Raw genomic sequence first — 16,103 nt, 5'->3', positions numbered from 1 at the left:
GGCAGATTGTGAGTGGGTGAGCAGAAGGGACTGTGTCAGTGCTTGGCTCTTGTGGATCTTTCTTGCATGCCCAGGGAAATGTCTATCACCACTTTGGGATTGGGAAGTAAATTTCTTCCAGGCCAGACTGTCCAGGGATATTGGTTGGGGGCATTGCGGGGGAGAGAATGGGCATGGAATTGGAGTCACTTTGGGTGGGCAGGTAGTTGTGAATTTCCTGCATTCTGCAGGGGGGTTGGACTAGCCGACCCTGGAGGTACCTTCCAACTCTATGATTTTATGAGAAGATAACTCTGGGATAGACGATAATGCTAGGAAAAATTGACAGCAGCTGGAATGAGATGGTTTGACTCATTCACGAAAGCCATGGCCTCCAGTTTGCAAGACCCGAGCAAGATAACAATGATCTGACATTCTGGAAGTTGTTAATTCATAGGGTTGCCATAAAACGGAAATTACTAGACTGCGTATGACAGCCACACCTGGTAGATCTCATTTGTTGCTTATCCATGAGTACATTCAGCACTAATTGAACATGACTTAGAGTAAGGCCCTGATCCGAGTTTCCTGGAGCAACAGACTCATCCCCACAGACCCTGGATTATGCAATATTATGACATTATTGTATTTTTTTCCCAGTAAATACGGTGAACTTGTGGAAGCATGTAACAGCTTGTCCTATAGCGCTGTTAGCAGATGCCCACTTGTTTCGTGAATGGAGCCTAAATTTGTCCACCTGACAGCCCTCCTTCCTTCAGTCACCTCGATAGGGGAAGCAGGAAGCAACCGGGTCGCTCTCCAATGTGCTGACAACCTCCTTCCCCCATGAATTAATACTGGATTTTGATACCTGTGAGAGTGTTAGAGAGCAGACTTTTTTTTGGCTCAAAGCAGGATAAACAGACATTCACTGATGCCTTTCTTTCCCTTTCTGCATGCGGAATTTTAGTTTACTAAGAAAAACAGTATCAGCAAGCATGTACATGTATTATGCCCCTCCTATACCAGAGGTAGCTATGTCTCTTCTATAGAAGAAGGGGGGGTGGGCTAGAGGAATTTGGCATTGTTGCAGCCGGCTGAGAACAACCTGGAAGAGATTTTAAGGCAAGGAGCTTCCAGAGTTGGTTTTCCATTGCCTGCTTCTAGCTAGTAACCATGGATTTCCTTGGTGGTCTCCCATCCAAGTACTCCCAAGGCAGATCCTGCTTAGCTTCCAGGAAGTGGGCAGAACAGACAATATTTCTAGGTTCAAAGCACAGGCCTTAAAACAACCAGCCGTGGAAGTGACTTAAGAAGAGAACGTCTTGGACTTGCCCAATTCAACTCAATCAACATGTGAACAAATGGAAAGTCATTCGGGAAAGCTAACAGGATCCCATTCAGTTTTTAAAGGACCTCCAAGTTTAGAGGCACAGATAGCCCTTGAACAGAAGCTGCTAGGAATTACCTTGCCATTACATAAACCAATAGACCTCACCTTCCAAAAGTTGGCCCACTGATTTCCATGAACTTTACTGCTAAGTAAGAATTCAATTCTGTGCACTCTCCCATGGGGGGGGGAGGGGGTACTAGGGATGCCTGCCCTATCAGATGGATAAATGAATAAATGAGAATCAAATGGGACAGGCTTCCAAGCAGACCTCCAAGTATGCATATTTGGCAACACAGACTCTATTTACATGCATTGATCCCAAAAGGTCTACCTGCATTGTTCTAAAGCTGCACAGGATTGTTTATCTTCTTTATGTCTCATAAAAACATGGGCAACTCTTTTGTTTAAAGTTACAAGGTAATTAGGATAAAACAAAGAGAAAATGAGCTGACATCAACCATTTGCACCAACAATCAGGTCCTATTCTAAAACCCAGCTAGGTTGCGTGCAGAACTCCTTCCCAAGAACAGGAAGGCAGGTCACTCATGGCTTGCTGGACTGTGGGCTTCAACAGGACAGAGTGCTGCCCCTAAGGTGAGCTAAGAAATTGGCAGGAGTTGTAGTAAGTTACAGTTCTCCTAGCTCTGATGTATTTGTGTAGGAACTGCTAAGTGCAGTGTGCGAATGTTTCTGGCTGGGACAGCTTGGCATCTGACAGGCAGCACCCAGGTCAGGCTGGCCTTGAGGCGCAAAAATGCCTTGAACAGCACATACAAGTGGCTGGATAATTTTGTCACACTAACACCTTGGCTTAACTGTGTTCTCTTTGTGTTCTTCTGTAGCCAGCCAGCACCTGTCTGTGGTTTTGCCACCACCATTGACTTCAGCAGTGCTGGGTGCTGCTGGAGCCCAACTCATCTAATTCTTTGGACCTTGGGCAGATCACGTTCATTAAGAGAAAAGGCAATCCTGGCAGATACATTTGCAAAAGAGGGAGGGGAACTAAGGTGTGTTTCAGCCCTTAGTTGCCCCCCAAGGCTGTGACGAGGCTAAATGGATTGGCCCAGTTCACAGCTTCCCCTTTGACATGAGCCAAATACACCCAAGAAAGCACAGTGAAGATGCAAATAACCCACTGAAGCCTGTACATTACCCTATAAATCAGCCTTTTCCAAACTTTTGGCCATGAAGGAGCCCCTGAAATAATTTTCCAGGTTTCAAGGAGCCCTGGAAGTGATGTCAGCTGGCCACACCTCCCTGTCACACCCTCAGAAGTGACATCACCAACCATGTTGACATGCTGGCTTGAGGAGGACTGAGGTGAGGATTGACAGGAGGCGTTTTATACCTGGAGTAAAAGTGCAATATCTGCCCCCTCCGAGGCCAGAAAACACAATAAAACTTGTGGTGCAATGGAAACCAGTTCCATAGCTTGCAGCTGAGTCTATTAAGGTAGGAGGTAGAAGGCCACAGATCCCCTCCAGAGCTTCTATGGATTCCCTGATCCCTCCCTGAGGAGGTAGAAGGCCACAGATCCCCTCCAGAGCTTCTATGGATTCCCTGATCCCAGAATCCCTGCTACAGACAGTTAGGGTTGACTGCTCCAGGTTTGAAAATCCCTAGTAATCTTGGAGGTGAGGTAGGGAAGGCAGGACCTCAGCAGTATATGCTGCCATACAGTGCAACCTCCAAAGGGAACTGATCTCTATAGTCTGGAGCAGTGGTCCCCCACCCCCGGTCCGGGGACTGATACCAGTCCGTAGATCGCTCGGTACCGGGCTGTGGCTCCTCCTCGTCCTCCTCCCCGGCTGCTGCCTCGGGGGCTGCCCTGCCACTCTGCCGCCGGCTCACCTTTGGTGCTCTCCAGCGGCCGCCATGGCTGGGGCTCCCCCTCGGCGTGGCACTGCGCAGCTGCTACTGGCAATGCCCCCCAGTGGGCGGAATGAAATCAGGGGTGCCGGCAAGAAAGCAAGTGGAGCAGGGGCTCAGGTGGCTGCAATGTCCTTCGGCAAAAGACTATTCCCCCCCGGGCCTCAGCGTTGACTGGTCCCGGTCCCTCAGCGTTGACCGGTGATGAAAAGGTTGGGGACCACTGGTCTGGAGAACAGGTGTAATTCTGGGAGATCTCCAGGCCCCACAAGGAGGTTGGCAGCCCCCCAAAACAGCACATTTGCCTTGCCCCTGTCAAAAAAATTCCATGATCTGCTTGAATTCCATGAAAAAATTCTAGATCTGCTGAGATTGCTGAGATATCTGAAAACACAGTAATAAGAAAACAAAAGTGTGAATGCAGACACTAGTATCTTCCACCTTCTTCCTCATAGTTAATAGCCAGCTAATTACAGGCTTTAGTAAAAATTCCAGGCAAAAAGATACTGAGCTGGATCCAAAGCAATGTGGATGCAGCTCTACTTCCCCTGTTGTGCTGTACCTCCCTGCCACCCTCAAAAACTACTCTGGATAGACTCTGGTGGGTAGGTGTGTTGGTCTGAAGCAGCAGAACAAAGCTTGAGTACACTGGCACCTTTCAGACCAAGCAAGTTTTATTCAAGGTATAAGCCCTCTGGAAAATTATGGAATGTAGCAAACGGTATACTTATGTCTGCAGCTGTAAGGGGCAGTGTGGAGGAAGGAGAGACCTCTTTCTGTCAGCTAAAAAGTACTTCTGCTCCCAAAAGAAGCCATTTTTGTCAGTGTTAGATTTTTTAAAGAGTAATTTTTGTTTTGTGTCCCTCATTTTTGCGAAGTAAATTCGATGCTTTTAGACGCAGAGGTAAAGTATCTTTGATAAGTTATTCCCAGAAGAGAAGCAGGCTGCTCAAGAAATTTCGTAAAACTGAATCTGTTGTATTTGAGTGGGCAGGAAACAGCATAGAAACGCTCATGGCTACAACAGAACTAAAATAGTACCAACCTAACGGATGACATGTAATGAAAACATTAGCTAACATGCAGTTTGGCATGTGAGTAGGATTTTTAAAACTGCAGAGGGACTCAGTCTTGCCTTCCCTTTCACTTTTGTAGATAAAACAACTATATCTTTGCAAAATTTGTAATCGATATAAAGTCACCAAGTGATGACTGGCAAATTGTAGCAAGTACAGCACTAACAACCACAATAAAAACACTGGCCTTTGTTCTTCTATACTTGTTTGTTATAGACTACGGCAGGTGATGGGAGCTGATGTGGTAGGCAATACACTTTCTTGTGCTCCAACCCTTTATATGAGATATTCTAACTGGGACCCATATAGAAGAAGAAGAGTTGGCTTTACCAGAAGGAACCTCAAAGTGGCTTACAATCACCTTCCCTTTCCTCTTCCCACAACAGACACCCTGAGAGGCAGGTGGGACTGAGAAAAAGATCTAACAGGACTGTGACTGGCCCACAGTCACCCAGCTGGTTACATGTGGAGGAGTGGGGAATCAAACTTGGCTCGCCAGATTAGAAGTTGGCGCTCCTAACCACTACACCAAGCTGGCTTTCATGTAGCTAGGGTTCTCAACCCTGGGTTTGGAAATACTTGGAGATTTGAGGGGGGATCCTGGAAGTGGGGATTCAGGAAGGGAGGGATACTGGTAGCCACCAGGAGAAGGGTAATAAATGTTTTAACTAATGAATGAACTAACTAATGAAAATAACCAATGCATATAGTCTGGGGCTAAGTTGTAATTCTAGGATATCTTTCACACCCAACTGGAGGTTGACAAACCTATCAGAAGAAGAAGAAGAAGAAGGTTCTTATATGCCGCTTTGAGGAGGCTCAAAGCGGCTTACAGTCGCCTTCCCATTCCTCTCCCCACAACAGACACCCTGTGGGGTGGGTGAGGCTGAGAGAGCCCTGATATCACTGCTCAGTCAGAACAGTTTTATCAGTGCCGTGGCGAGCCCAAGGTCACCCAGCTGGCTGCATGTGGGGGAGCGCAGAATCAAACCTGGCATGCCAAATTAGAAGTCAGCACTCCTAACCACTATACCGAACAGGCTCTCTGTAGGAAGTATGGGTAACCTTTTTTTATTATTAGTGTAGATCTGAACGATAGACATGCATTGTTGTTCAAGAATTGATGATATACGTAAGGCAGAATTGAGAATGGAAAGGGATCATACATGGATGAAAGCTGGCTTAGTGTTCCAGTGGACAAACTGTGGCTTTCCACAGGTTGGCCACCCCTGCTATAGATGCTTTGTTGCCAACAATAAAAAGAGCTGTGGCGTATGGACTAAAACAGTGGGTTTCAGCCATCGGATTGTCACAATTTTTGAGTTTAGTTGTAATATTGCACTTGTACAGAGAGAGGTGGCAGTCTGGCCAGGAGTGTTATGGTTGCTGTTTGGGGCTTTGATATAGTACGTGGGAAGCTGCCTAATGCTGAGCCAGGCCATAGGTATACAAAGGACCGTGTTGTCTGCTCTGACTGGCAGCAGCTTTCTAGGGTCTCTGATAGAAGTCTTTCACATCATCTATCATCTGAACCTACAACAATAATTTGGCTGCTTGTTTTTAGGACTCTGATTGTATGTTTGTAAACAGGTACTACTCGTGAAAATCTCCAATCACTCCCAATAACTAGGCTTCATTTAGGAAAAGAAAGCACATTGTTGAAGATGATTTGATCATCACGAGGTCCTTACTAAGACTGGGGATTCTACACAAGTACTTCCCCTGGAGAAAATGGATGCTTTGAAGGGGAACTCTATTCTTCCTACTTTAAAAAGCCCGGCTTGGCATCCACCCTTTTAAGGTAAAGTGACAGAAACCACACTGATAGAGTTGTGAGAGCCCAGCCACTGGCAGGTGATGGGGTAGGGTTGCCAACTCCAGGTTGGGAAACTCCTGGAGATCTGGGCATGGAGCCAGGAAGGATAGGGACCTCAGTGGAGTACAATATCACAGGGTTCACTCTTCAACACTGCTATTTTCTCCAGGGGAACTGATCTCTATAATCTGCAGATAAAGCTGCTACTCTAGGGGATCCCCAAGTCCCACCTGGAGGCTGAAAACTAATCATAGCAGTGGTGCCATATAACCCATGACAGGAACCTCTGGCATAATGTTTCAGACTTAGGGATGCCAGTCTCCAGTTGGGACCTGGGGATGGAATTACAGATCACTTTGAGACTACAGAGATTGGTTCCCATTGAGAAAATGGATGCTTTGGAGGGGGGGACTCAATTATTTTGTGCACCACTGAGATCCCTGTCCTCCCCAGGTTCCATCCCCAAATCTCCATCAGTTTCCAAAATTAGAGCTGGCAGCCTCATCTCCCTCCAGTGTTTAGGAGGAACCTGACAGCCCCATGTAAACTGGTTCACAGATCATATCTCAGTAAATTTATTAGTCATTGAGGTATCTCTAGAGGACATTTTTTGTTATTTTTAGTTAGTTGATCAGCATAGCTAGCCCCTCTGGAGAAATGTTTGATATAATGACTCTCAGAAACACCAGAGGAAAGCTGTTGCTACCTTGAAACTCATAGTATCTTTTGAGTTGTTACATGGCCTTCTTTCTCTTCTTAATGCAAAGTTGAAACAGAGTCACTATTCTCGATGGGGGCAATATGACCCCCTTGGAGGCTCTGACACATTTGAGGGGGGCTACAGACTGGGGGAAAAAGCCTGAAATGGGGTTTTGGGAGACCCTGGTAACCGATCTGATGAAATACTTTTGTCATGTATGATGTCATTAACTGAAAGCTCGACCTTTCTCAAGGGAAAGCAACAGAAATCCGTCTCGTTGTTGAGTGCTTGAATTATGATGTATTCTAGGGAGTAAAAGTGAACGCGTAGGTTTCTCTCTGTCAAAGGTTCGAAACTTTAACTTCATACAATCTTAAAATTTTTTTCCCAATATGTTGGAATGTTCACGTTTTCTTGGTGTTCAGTAATAAGATCACTATCTAGCTATCTGTTTGTGTCGTGTCTTTATTTAACAGAGAGCTCTGCAACCTGAGGAGAACTCCAAACAGAGCTGTGGGCCCACAAAAGGTTGAGAATGGCTGAAATCCCTTATTTCAAGGAGGTTCTGGGTGGAATGGGAGAAAAGAACGGCAGCAACCGCGCCAACCGTCTTCCGCTTCTAGGGCATTCTGAGGGCGGCGGGAGGGGCGAGGGAACTCCAGCCAGCCCTCCTCCTCCTCGTGGCTCCGCCCCTATCTAGACTGTTCTGGTGAATAGGCGAGGGTGATGATGTCATCCTACGGACATGCAGAGCCGCGCTCCCTCCACCCGCCCGCCTTGAAGGAGCGCCAGGGGAAGGAAGAATGAAAAAAACCTCAACGGCCCTCTCCAGGTTCTGGAAGCAAGCTCTTGCGCATGCGGCCTTCTGTCTCTCCAGGAGGAGAGCCCGCCCGAGTCTCCCGCCCGGCGCGTGCGTACGGCTCACAACCTGGGCCCGAAGGACGCGACCAGGGCGCGCGTGGGAAACGGCGCGTGCGCACAGCTCCCCGGCAGCGCCGCTTCTCCGGCCTCGAGCTCCTCCCTTCGCCCCGCCCCTCCCTCGGGAGACGGCTCGGAGGAGCCCCGCCCCCTCTCCGCCCCCTCCCTCTGCCCGTCGCTGAAGGTTCCCGATGGTTCTGGAAAGAGGAGGGGGCGCGCCTATATAAGGCGGGCGGCGGGCCGGGAGCCGCGCAGTGCAGTTCGCGCGGAGCCCGAGAGCGGAGCTAGTCCCTTGGCCTTCACCGGTGCTGTGACCGTCCATCCGAGCCGCCGCCGAGGTGAGAGTCGGCGCCCGGGTGGGCAACGATGGCGACCGCGGGGCGAACTCAGGCGGGCGGCGCTTCCTGCCCCAAAATGAGGCGCCTCTCTGGGGCAAGCGGAGCTGAGTCGTCAGGAGAGAGACCATATGGGGGGGGGGGAGGTCTGTGCGGCGAAGGCAGATATGAGGCCACGCTCGCCATCATCCCCTCTCTCTCCATCCGGGCGCTTTTTCGGAAAAGCGCCCGAACTCAGCCGTGTGAGGGAGACGACGGGGTCCTTTTTATTGGGGGGGGGGGGTCCTTGAGTGCGCGTCCGTAAAGCAGCGCCGGCCGGAGATTAACCCCTCCCGGGGGCTGGAGTAGTCCTGAATGGGCGCCGGTGGCGGCTGCGCGCGTGTGAAAAGGGTTGAGGAGAAATGAATGGGGCAGCGGGGGGACGAAACACGGTTTCCCCTATAGGAAGGCGGCAGTTATAATGCGGGATTTCGTCTCTCATTATTATTTATTTATTGTATTTATATGTATAGTTCGGGGTGGGATAGTTCAGAATGGATGCCGGCGGAGACGTTGAGGCAGGTGGCCCCATTAGAAGGGGGCTCAACGCCTGACAGGATTCGGGATTGGGGGGGGGGGGAGAATCTTCTCGGTGCTCTTGGGGGGAGGCGGGGCTGGCGAGAGAGGAGTCCTGGCCGTAGCGGCGCTCACACGTTCGGCGCGGCCGGAGAATCGGCTTGGGGGGGCGGGGCTTAGAGGCGCGGCGCGTGTGTCGGGGGAGCCCACGGCGGAGGACGTGTGGGGGTGGGGAGGCTCTAGCACTTTCTAGAATCCTCGGGCGCTCCACGCGGAGGCCGGCAGGTGGCGTCGCGGGCTGGTGTCCCGGCTGCCTGGCATTGGTGCCCGCTCTTTCATTTGTTCATTTGTCCCGTCCTTGGTGCTCTAGGTGGGTTCCCTTCCCCCCCTCCCCGTAAAATAATGAGTTTTTAAATTGTATTCTCAGTTCTACTGCATGCTGTGCAGGAGCAAGCCCAGGTTTGCAAACCTGCCTGTAGTGGGGACCATGCGCCTACTTAGGCGGTCTGGTAAACCACCTGGCTTCATAGGTTAATTTATGGGTGGGATGCTCGTGGCAGGTTGGCCTGGCATGAAGTCCTTGCTGGTGCTAGATGGATTTTCTAGAGTTGTGTGGAGGGTATTGGTCCTAGCTGGCATGTGGAACAGTCTTCCTACCATGAAGATAAAATTTGAGTCCTGTGGTACCTTTATAACCAACAAAGATTTATAAAAGGTTTATAAAAACTTTCGTGTGCATGCACACTTCCTCAGACAGTGGGCCATAGAGTTAGTTAATAAAGAATACGGATTGCCTTTGTGAGTAGGTGTGCAAGAGAAATGGGTGTTTGCGGAAGCATGGTTGAAGCTTGTGCTGAGATGGCAAATATGTGGTATCTTGATAGTGGTATTGGATGCATGTGGTCAACGATGCATCTTAAACACAAAAGCAGCCATATTCTGTTATGTAAGAGGGATTCCTGAGAATTGCCAAGCAATTATGTTAATTTTATGTATTGCCAGCACAGATAAAAAGACATTCATTGCATTGCTTTTTATGTCAAAATATCATCTCACTTGGGTTGTACAGTATCTGAAACAAGAGTTTCAGGCATGCCTATTATTTCAGGAAAGTGCAAAGAAAGTTTACATATGTAGGTAATTGATGGGTTTTCTTTAGGACTGCTGTTATGTTTTAAAATGTTATTTCGTTACTTCTTTAACCAATGCAGTTTTGTATTGTGTTCTTGATCTATTGACAGATGCCTGAAGAAGTGCATACACAAGATCAGCCAATGGAGGAGGAGGTGGAAACATTTGCCTTTCAAGCAGAAATAGCTCAGTTGATGTCATTGATCATCAACACTTTCTATTCCAATAAGGAGATATTTCTTAGGGAGCTGATTTCTAATTCATCTGATGTAAGTAAAGCTTCAAATGATTAGGGGGGGAAAGCTTGCCCCATACAAGGCTTCTTTACTCAAACAGCTGCCTTTGTCTTTTATAGGCTTTGGATAAGATTCGATATGAAAGCCTGACTGACCCAAGCAAACTGGATTCTGGAAAAGATCTGAAGATCAATCTTATTCCTAACAAGCATGACCGTACCCTAACTCTTATAGATACAGGCATTGGGATGACCAAAGCTGACCTGGTGAACAATCTGGGCACTATTGCCAAATCTGGCACCAAAGCCTTCATGGAAGCCTTGCAGGCTGGTGCAGATATTTCTATGATTGGTCAATTTGGTGTTGGCTTCTACTCTGCCTATCTGGTTGCTGAGAAAGTGACAGTAATCACAAAGCACAACGATGATGAGCAGTATGCTTGGGAGTCCTCAGCTGGGGGTTCATTCACTGTCAGACTGGACAATGGTAAGGGTTGCGTATGTGTGTTCCCTCTCTTTATAAGTGACAGCCTTTCTAAGCAGGCAAATAAGAGAGTAGATGTAGGCTACAGTTAAAGGAGTGTTGGAACAGCACTAATTAAGATGCTATTAGAATATTTTAAGGATAAGGCAGGGAAAATCCAGCTGCAATAGCTGACTTTTTTCTAAGAGTTTTAGAATTACCTGTAGTGCAGAAGTGGAAATCAGTGTTTTATCAATGCAACATACTTTTGGGGTGCTGACTGCCATGTCTAGAAAACAATGCAGTTTTATACATCTAATCATGTTTTAAGTTGGACATGAGAAGAAAAGGGCTGGCCAGTTACCGGAGTTTGATTCTTCATATTGCAGGTGAGCCTCTGGGTCGTGGAACAAAGGTTATCCTACACCTGAAGGAAGATCAGACAGAATATTTAGAGGAAAGGCGAATCAAGGAAATTGTTAAGAAGCATTCTCAGTTTATTGGCTACCCAATAACACTTTTTGTAAGTTCTGGTTTCCCTTAAGAATTTCATTTATAGTTATGCATATGTAAATACAATGTAAAATATTAGCTAACAGTAATCTACATAGACTTTACCAAACACTGCCTTAGATTTTATTTAAAGACTAGCTTCAAAGGCCGTTCCTAAGAACGGGCCCTGAAAATGTACCCTCCCCTGGCCTGGCAGCTTAAGCTGGCTTTGGGCTGCAGCTTGCAGCCAAATCAAGTGGGGCAGGCAGGAGCTGGGTAGCTCGTTAGCAGGGCCGAGACAGAGCTCCTTAGCTGGCAGTCGGAGGCCCTCGTTAGCAAGGCCTCCACCACAACCCTTTGCCCAGGGCCTCTCCCCTTGGCTGCTGCTGGCTCCAGGCACGAGGTGTCTGAGCGCAAAGAGGCTAGAATCCAGAGCCGGAGGGTGGGAGCTGCAGGGGGCAGGGCCAATCAGGACAAAGCTGGCTGCAACCTGATTGGCCCTATTCCAACTTGGACAGTCGGACACATCCCACCCCCCTAGCCGGACATGTCCCACATTGTTATCCAACAATGGATAAGGATGAAATTTGTTAAACTTTATCTTTAATGAATGGAAACACTTTGCAAAATGTTAGAATTCAATTATTGAAATAATCAGTAAGACCAGCATTTTACAATTTGTGGCATGTGAAGGGCAAAGTTCAAAGCCTTTAAGGGAAAAGGAGTCAAACATAATTAAGCACCATGAAGACTCTTACTTATTCTAGTCATTAGGGCATTTGCATGATTAGCAATTTTGGTTTAATTATTCTACATTTATGCAGGTGGAGAAAGAACGTGATAAGGAAGTGAGTGATGATGAGGCAGAAGAAAAAGAAGAAGAGAAGGAAGAAAAAGAAGAAAAAACAGAAGATAAGCCAGAAATTGAGGATGTTGGCTCTGATGAGGAAGAAGAAAAGAAAGAGGGTGACAAGAAGAAGAAAAAGAAGATCAAGGAGAAGTACATTGACCAGGAAGAGCTCAACAAAACCAAGCCGATTTGGACCAGGAACCCAGATGACATTACTAATGAGGAATATGGGGAATTCTACAAGAGTCTGACTAATGACTGGGAAGACCACCTGGCAGTAAAAGTAAGTCTGCTGCAGTTCTGGAAATGTTTTTGACATCTGTCACTGGATGAATACTCTCCTCTGCTGATTTGAAAGCAAATAGATTTGTTATAATTCTATACTGCCCTCCCATAAGGTTCAGGAGGCATTGATTTTGTTCCCTTTTCACTTAATTTGGTTTCTTGTTTTTGCAGCACTTTTCAGTGGAAGGGCAGCTGGAATTCAGAGCACTTCTTTTTGTCCCAAGACGTGCACCTTTTGACTTGTTTGAAAATAGAAAGAAGAAGAATAACATCAAGTTGTATGTGCGCAGAGTGTTCATCATGGATAATTGTGAAGAATTAATTCCTGAATATTTGAGTGAGTAAACTTTTACATGTGCTATAGAAGCATTCGGGTAAATCTGTTGCTGCTTGGAGGGTTTTCAAAAGGCCTGTGGGATCTAAACATGAATAGCATTTTTGCTAAAACCAACTTTGATAAGTTAATGAGAGGCCTGACTAACCAGACTCCCCCCCCCCCCCCCCCAGACTTCATGCGAGGCGTGGTGGATTCAGAAGATTTGCCTCTCAATATCTCCCGTGAAATGCTACAGCAGAGCAAGATTCTAAAGGTGATCCGGAAAAACTTGGTGAAGAAATGCTTGGAACTCTTTACTGAGCTTGCAGAAGATAAAGAAAACTATAAGAAGTTCTATGAGCAGTTCTCCAAAAACATTAAGGTTTGTTTAGCTTAACTTTTAAGGTGTTTTTAAAAAGTATGTCTTGGAATAATTCTTTGCATAATAGCTTTCAAACTTAATTTTTCTTGTAGCTTGGCATACATGAGGATTCACAAAATCGCAAGAAACTGTCAGAATTGTTGAGATATTACACTTCTGCATCAGGTGATGAGATGGTGTCCCTGAAAGACTACTGCACAAGAATGAAGGAAAACCAGAAACATGTGTATTATATTACAGGTAAGTGTATGGTGCAATAATTTGCATGCTGATTAGTGGCAGTAATCATAACTGTTAAGACTTCTGTCAAGAATTTGGTAGTTAAAGGAACATGATTACTTGGGTAACAGACAGAATGTTACACATAAGTTATTTTTGTATAGATTTTTCTATACATCAGACTAAGATTCAAGCACGTAGCTGCATCTAAAACAGCAGATCAGATTTTGAGTTCAGGAGCACTTCATCAGACGATTATGAGGAAATTATCAGACCGCATAGATAAGGAGAAGGCTGGTCATGGATTAGTACAAACTATAATGAAGAGGTTTGCCTGATACATAGGCTTTATAAGGTTATCTTTTACTTGGGATCAACTGGATGAAAAAAACATTGTAAAGGAAATAAAAATGTCAAGATTAATGATTAATGGACAGATGCCTACATTAAACTGTTGAGGGAATATTTGCATCTGTGTTGCTAATATTCAGAGGTTTTTCTCTGAGAATGTTTGTTAAAGCAAAAGGGTTTTTTTAACGTAGTAAACTTAGCTGAACTCTGTTTTCTCTTCGTTTTTTCCCTCTTCATAGGTGAAACCAAAGATCAAGTAGCAAATTCTGCTTTTGTGGAACGTCTTCGTAAGCATGGGTTGGAAGTTATCTATATGATTGAGCCTATTGATGAATATTGTGTACAGCAGCTGAAGGAATTTGAGGGCAAGACTTTGGTTTCAGTAACAAAAGAGGGTCTGGAGCTCCCTGAAGATGAAGAAGAGAAAAAGAAACAGGAAGAGAAAAAAACAAAATTTGAAAACCTCTGCAAGATCATGAAAGATATTCTTGAAAAGAAAGTAGAAAAGGTAAATAAAGCCCATCTTTATATCTCCTAGTGTCAAAGTAGTGATCTTCAATTTCTGTTATAATAAAATCAACATAAAGCTACATTGAGCCTCTTGTGGCGCAGAGTGGTAAGGCAGCGATATGCTGTCTGGAACTGTCTGCCCATGAGGTTGGGAGTTCGATCCCAGCAGCCGGCTCAAGGTTGACTCAGCCTTCCATCCTTCCGAGGTCGGTAAAATGAGTACCCAGCTTGCTGGGGGGTAAGCGGTAATGACTGGGGAAGGCACTGGCAAACCACCCCGTATTGAGTCTGCCATGAAAACGCTAGAGGGCGTCACCCCAAGGGTCAGACATGACTCGGTGCTTGCACAGGGGATACCTTTACCTTTACCTTAAAGCTACATTGTACTGAGTCACCCCTTTTGTTAATAGTGTCCACTGTGGAGGTTTTCCAGTAGAGATTGAGTTTAGCTGTGTGGCTTATAATGCCTGTGAAACTCTGGGTCCCACAAATAGCCTGAGAACTGTTTGGGATAGTGTTGGGTGCAAAGAATCTGTCACTGAACTGTTTCAGAGAAAGATGGCCTGTATCAGTCTTAAACAGATCATTGTGGGCCGATCTTACTGAGTTGATGTCTCCTACATCTTAAGTTAATCTGGCATGGTTAAGGGTTTTACGGAGGCTCCTGAGATTTCCACTAGGTGGAGTCAGTTTCTGTTTACTTTGGTGACCTGGGTTTAGTTTGTCTTTCAGTTTATAACAAGGCTGCACATTAAAAGGATAGGCAGTGTTATAGTCTGTGAAGCACTTTGCAGGGCTCTTCTCACCAATCTCTTCATGCAATGCTCTTCAGGTTGTAGTCTCCAACCGATTGGTGACTTCTCCATGCTGCATTGTGACCAGTACATACGGCTGGACTGCTAACATGGAGAGGATCATGAAAGCCCAGGCACTCAGGGACAACTCCACAATGGGCTACATGGCGGCCAAGAAGCACCTGGAAATCAACCCTGACCATTCCATCATCGAGACTCTGAGGCAGAAGGCAGAAGCAGACAAGAACGACAAGTCTGTGAAGGATCTGGTTATCTTGCTGTATGAAACTGCTCTGCTGTCTTCCGGCTTCAGCCTAGAGGATCCCCAAACCCATGCCAACCGCATTTATAGAATGATCAAACTTGGTTTAGGTAAGTGAAACACTTTCCTGTTATTAAGTAGCTCTTGTATTAACTTTCTTTGAAAAAGGTCATTTGGGAAACCCAGGTTTTTGGTTCTCTCTGGCCATCTCTTCTAGCAACAACAAACATTAGTCAAGCAGTTGAAGGAACCGAAACAAGGTGCAGAAAAAAAATTCTTGTTTTTCACATTTGGTGTCTCTGCTGTTCTGAAGTACTTTACCTCGCTCCTCAGTGGGGCAGTCCTGTATTTGCACATTGTTACCATAATAAGCTTTTTAACCTAATTAGCAACTTAAAAGAATGTTACATGGTGAGAGGCAGCTATTCATGTAGTACAATCATTTTTATTCTTACAGGCATAGATGAAGATGATACTGCTCCAGAAGAAGCTAGCCCAGCAGTTGCGGAAGAGATGCCCCCACTGGAGGGTGATGATGACACATCACGTATGGAGGAAGTGGATTAAATGGTTGACCACTTGAGGAAAATTTTGGATATTTCCTTTTGCCCTTGGCTTTGAATAAGTTATATTTTGTATATTATGAATGTGACCTGCCAAAAAGTCTTTTGACACTTGTCTGCATTCCCTCTTTGTATTTATTTTTGGAGATGTTATACCTTTATTTTTGTTACATTGCTTTTTTTTTAAGGTAATGTGAGATGCCATTGAGGGAATATCCTTTTTTGATGTATAACACTGTACAATCTTATGTACTGTTAAGGAATATCGGTTAGTTTGTTGGCAGGGTTTCAGGATGGCAATGGAAAGAAAAGAGGCGAACTATGTGTTCTGCAATGTTGATGTTAAACCTCTGACGTTCTAATAACTGAACATCCATAACATACAATACCTAGTAGCTAGGTACTGGAACTGAAAACATTGGAATATGTCATGTCTTGTTCCAAGGTATTGATATTTAGTCTTTTTATACTATAAAAAGGATTCTGAATTCCACTCTCATAGAATAGAATCTGCTGTAAAATCTATGGTGACTAACAGTTTTGCATGTACAGTTCTAATCTGGATCTATCTAGGAATAAAAGTGTTCTGAATTAATGTTGGTCACAGAA

At 45.7% G+C, this 16,103-nt stretch overlaps 1 protein-coding gene across 1 annotated transcript; it reads left to right on the top strand.

The window, feature by feature from the left end:
- Positions 1–7,912: 7,912 nt before the first annotated feature.
- HSP90AA1 (heat shock protein 90 alpha family class A member 1) lies at positions 7,913–16,103 on the top strand. The gene is made up of 11 exons (XM_077323713.1): positions 7,913–8,089; positions 9,883–10,041; positions 10,128–10,494; positions 10,860–10,993; positions 11,787–12,095; positions 12,269–12,434; positions 12,605–12,795; positions 12,888–13,035; positions 13,605–13,873; positions 14,708–15,041; positions 15,389–16,103. Exons 2-11 carry the CDS (start codon positions 9,883–9,885, stop codon positions 15,496–15,498), a joined length of 2,187 nt encoding a protein of 728 aa, XP_077179828.1. The 5' UTR covers positions 7,913–8,089; the 3' UTR covers positions 15,499–16,103.

The sequence above is a fragment of the Paroedura picta genome, chromosome 2, assembly GCF_049243985.1.
Source record: "Paroedura picta isolate Pp20150507F chromosome 2, Ppicta_v3.0, whole genome shotgun sequence".
Taxonomy (NCBI): Eukaryota; Metazoa; Chordata; class Lepidosauria; order Squamata; family Gekkonidae; genus Paroedura; species Paroedura picta.
Note: the sequence above shows the minus strand (reverse complement) of the source record. Positions and strands in the feature narration are given on the sequence as shown.

Coding starts and splice junctions, on each gene's coding strand:
- HSP90AA1 (XM_077323713.1), top strand. CDS start 9,883: ATGCCTGAAGAAGTGCATACACAAGATCAGCCAATGGAGGAGGAGGTG. Junction 13,874..14,707: donor TTGAAAAGAAAGTAGAAAAG/GTAAATAAAGCC, acceptor AATGCTCTTCAG/GTTGTAGTCTCCAACCGATT. Junction 15,042..15,388: donor AATGATCAAACTTGGTTTAG/GTAAGTGAAACA, acceptor TTATTCTTACAG/GCATAGATGAAGATGATACT.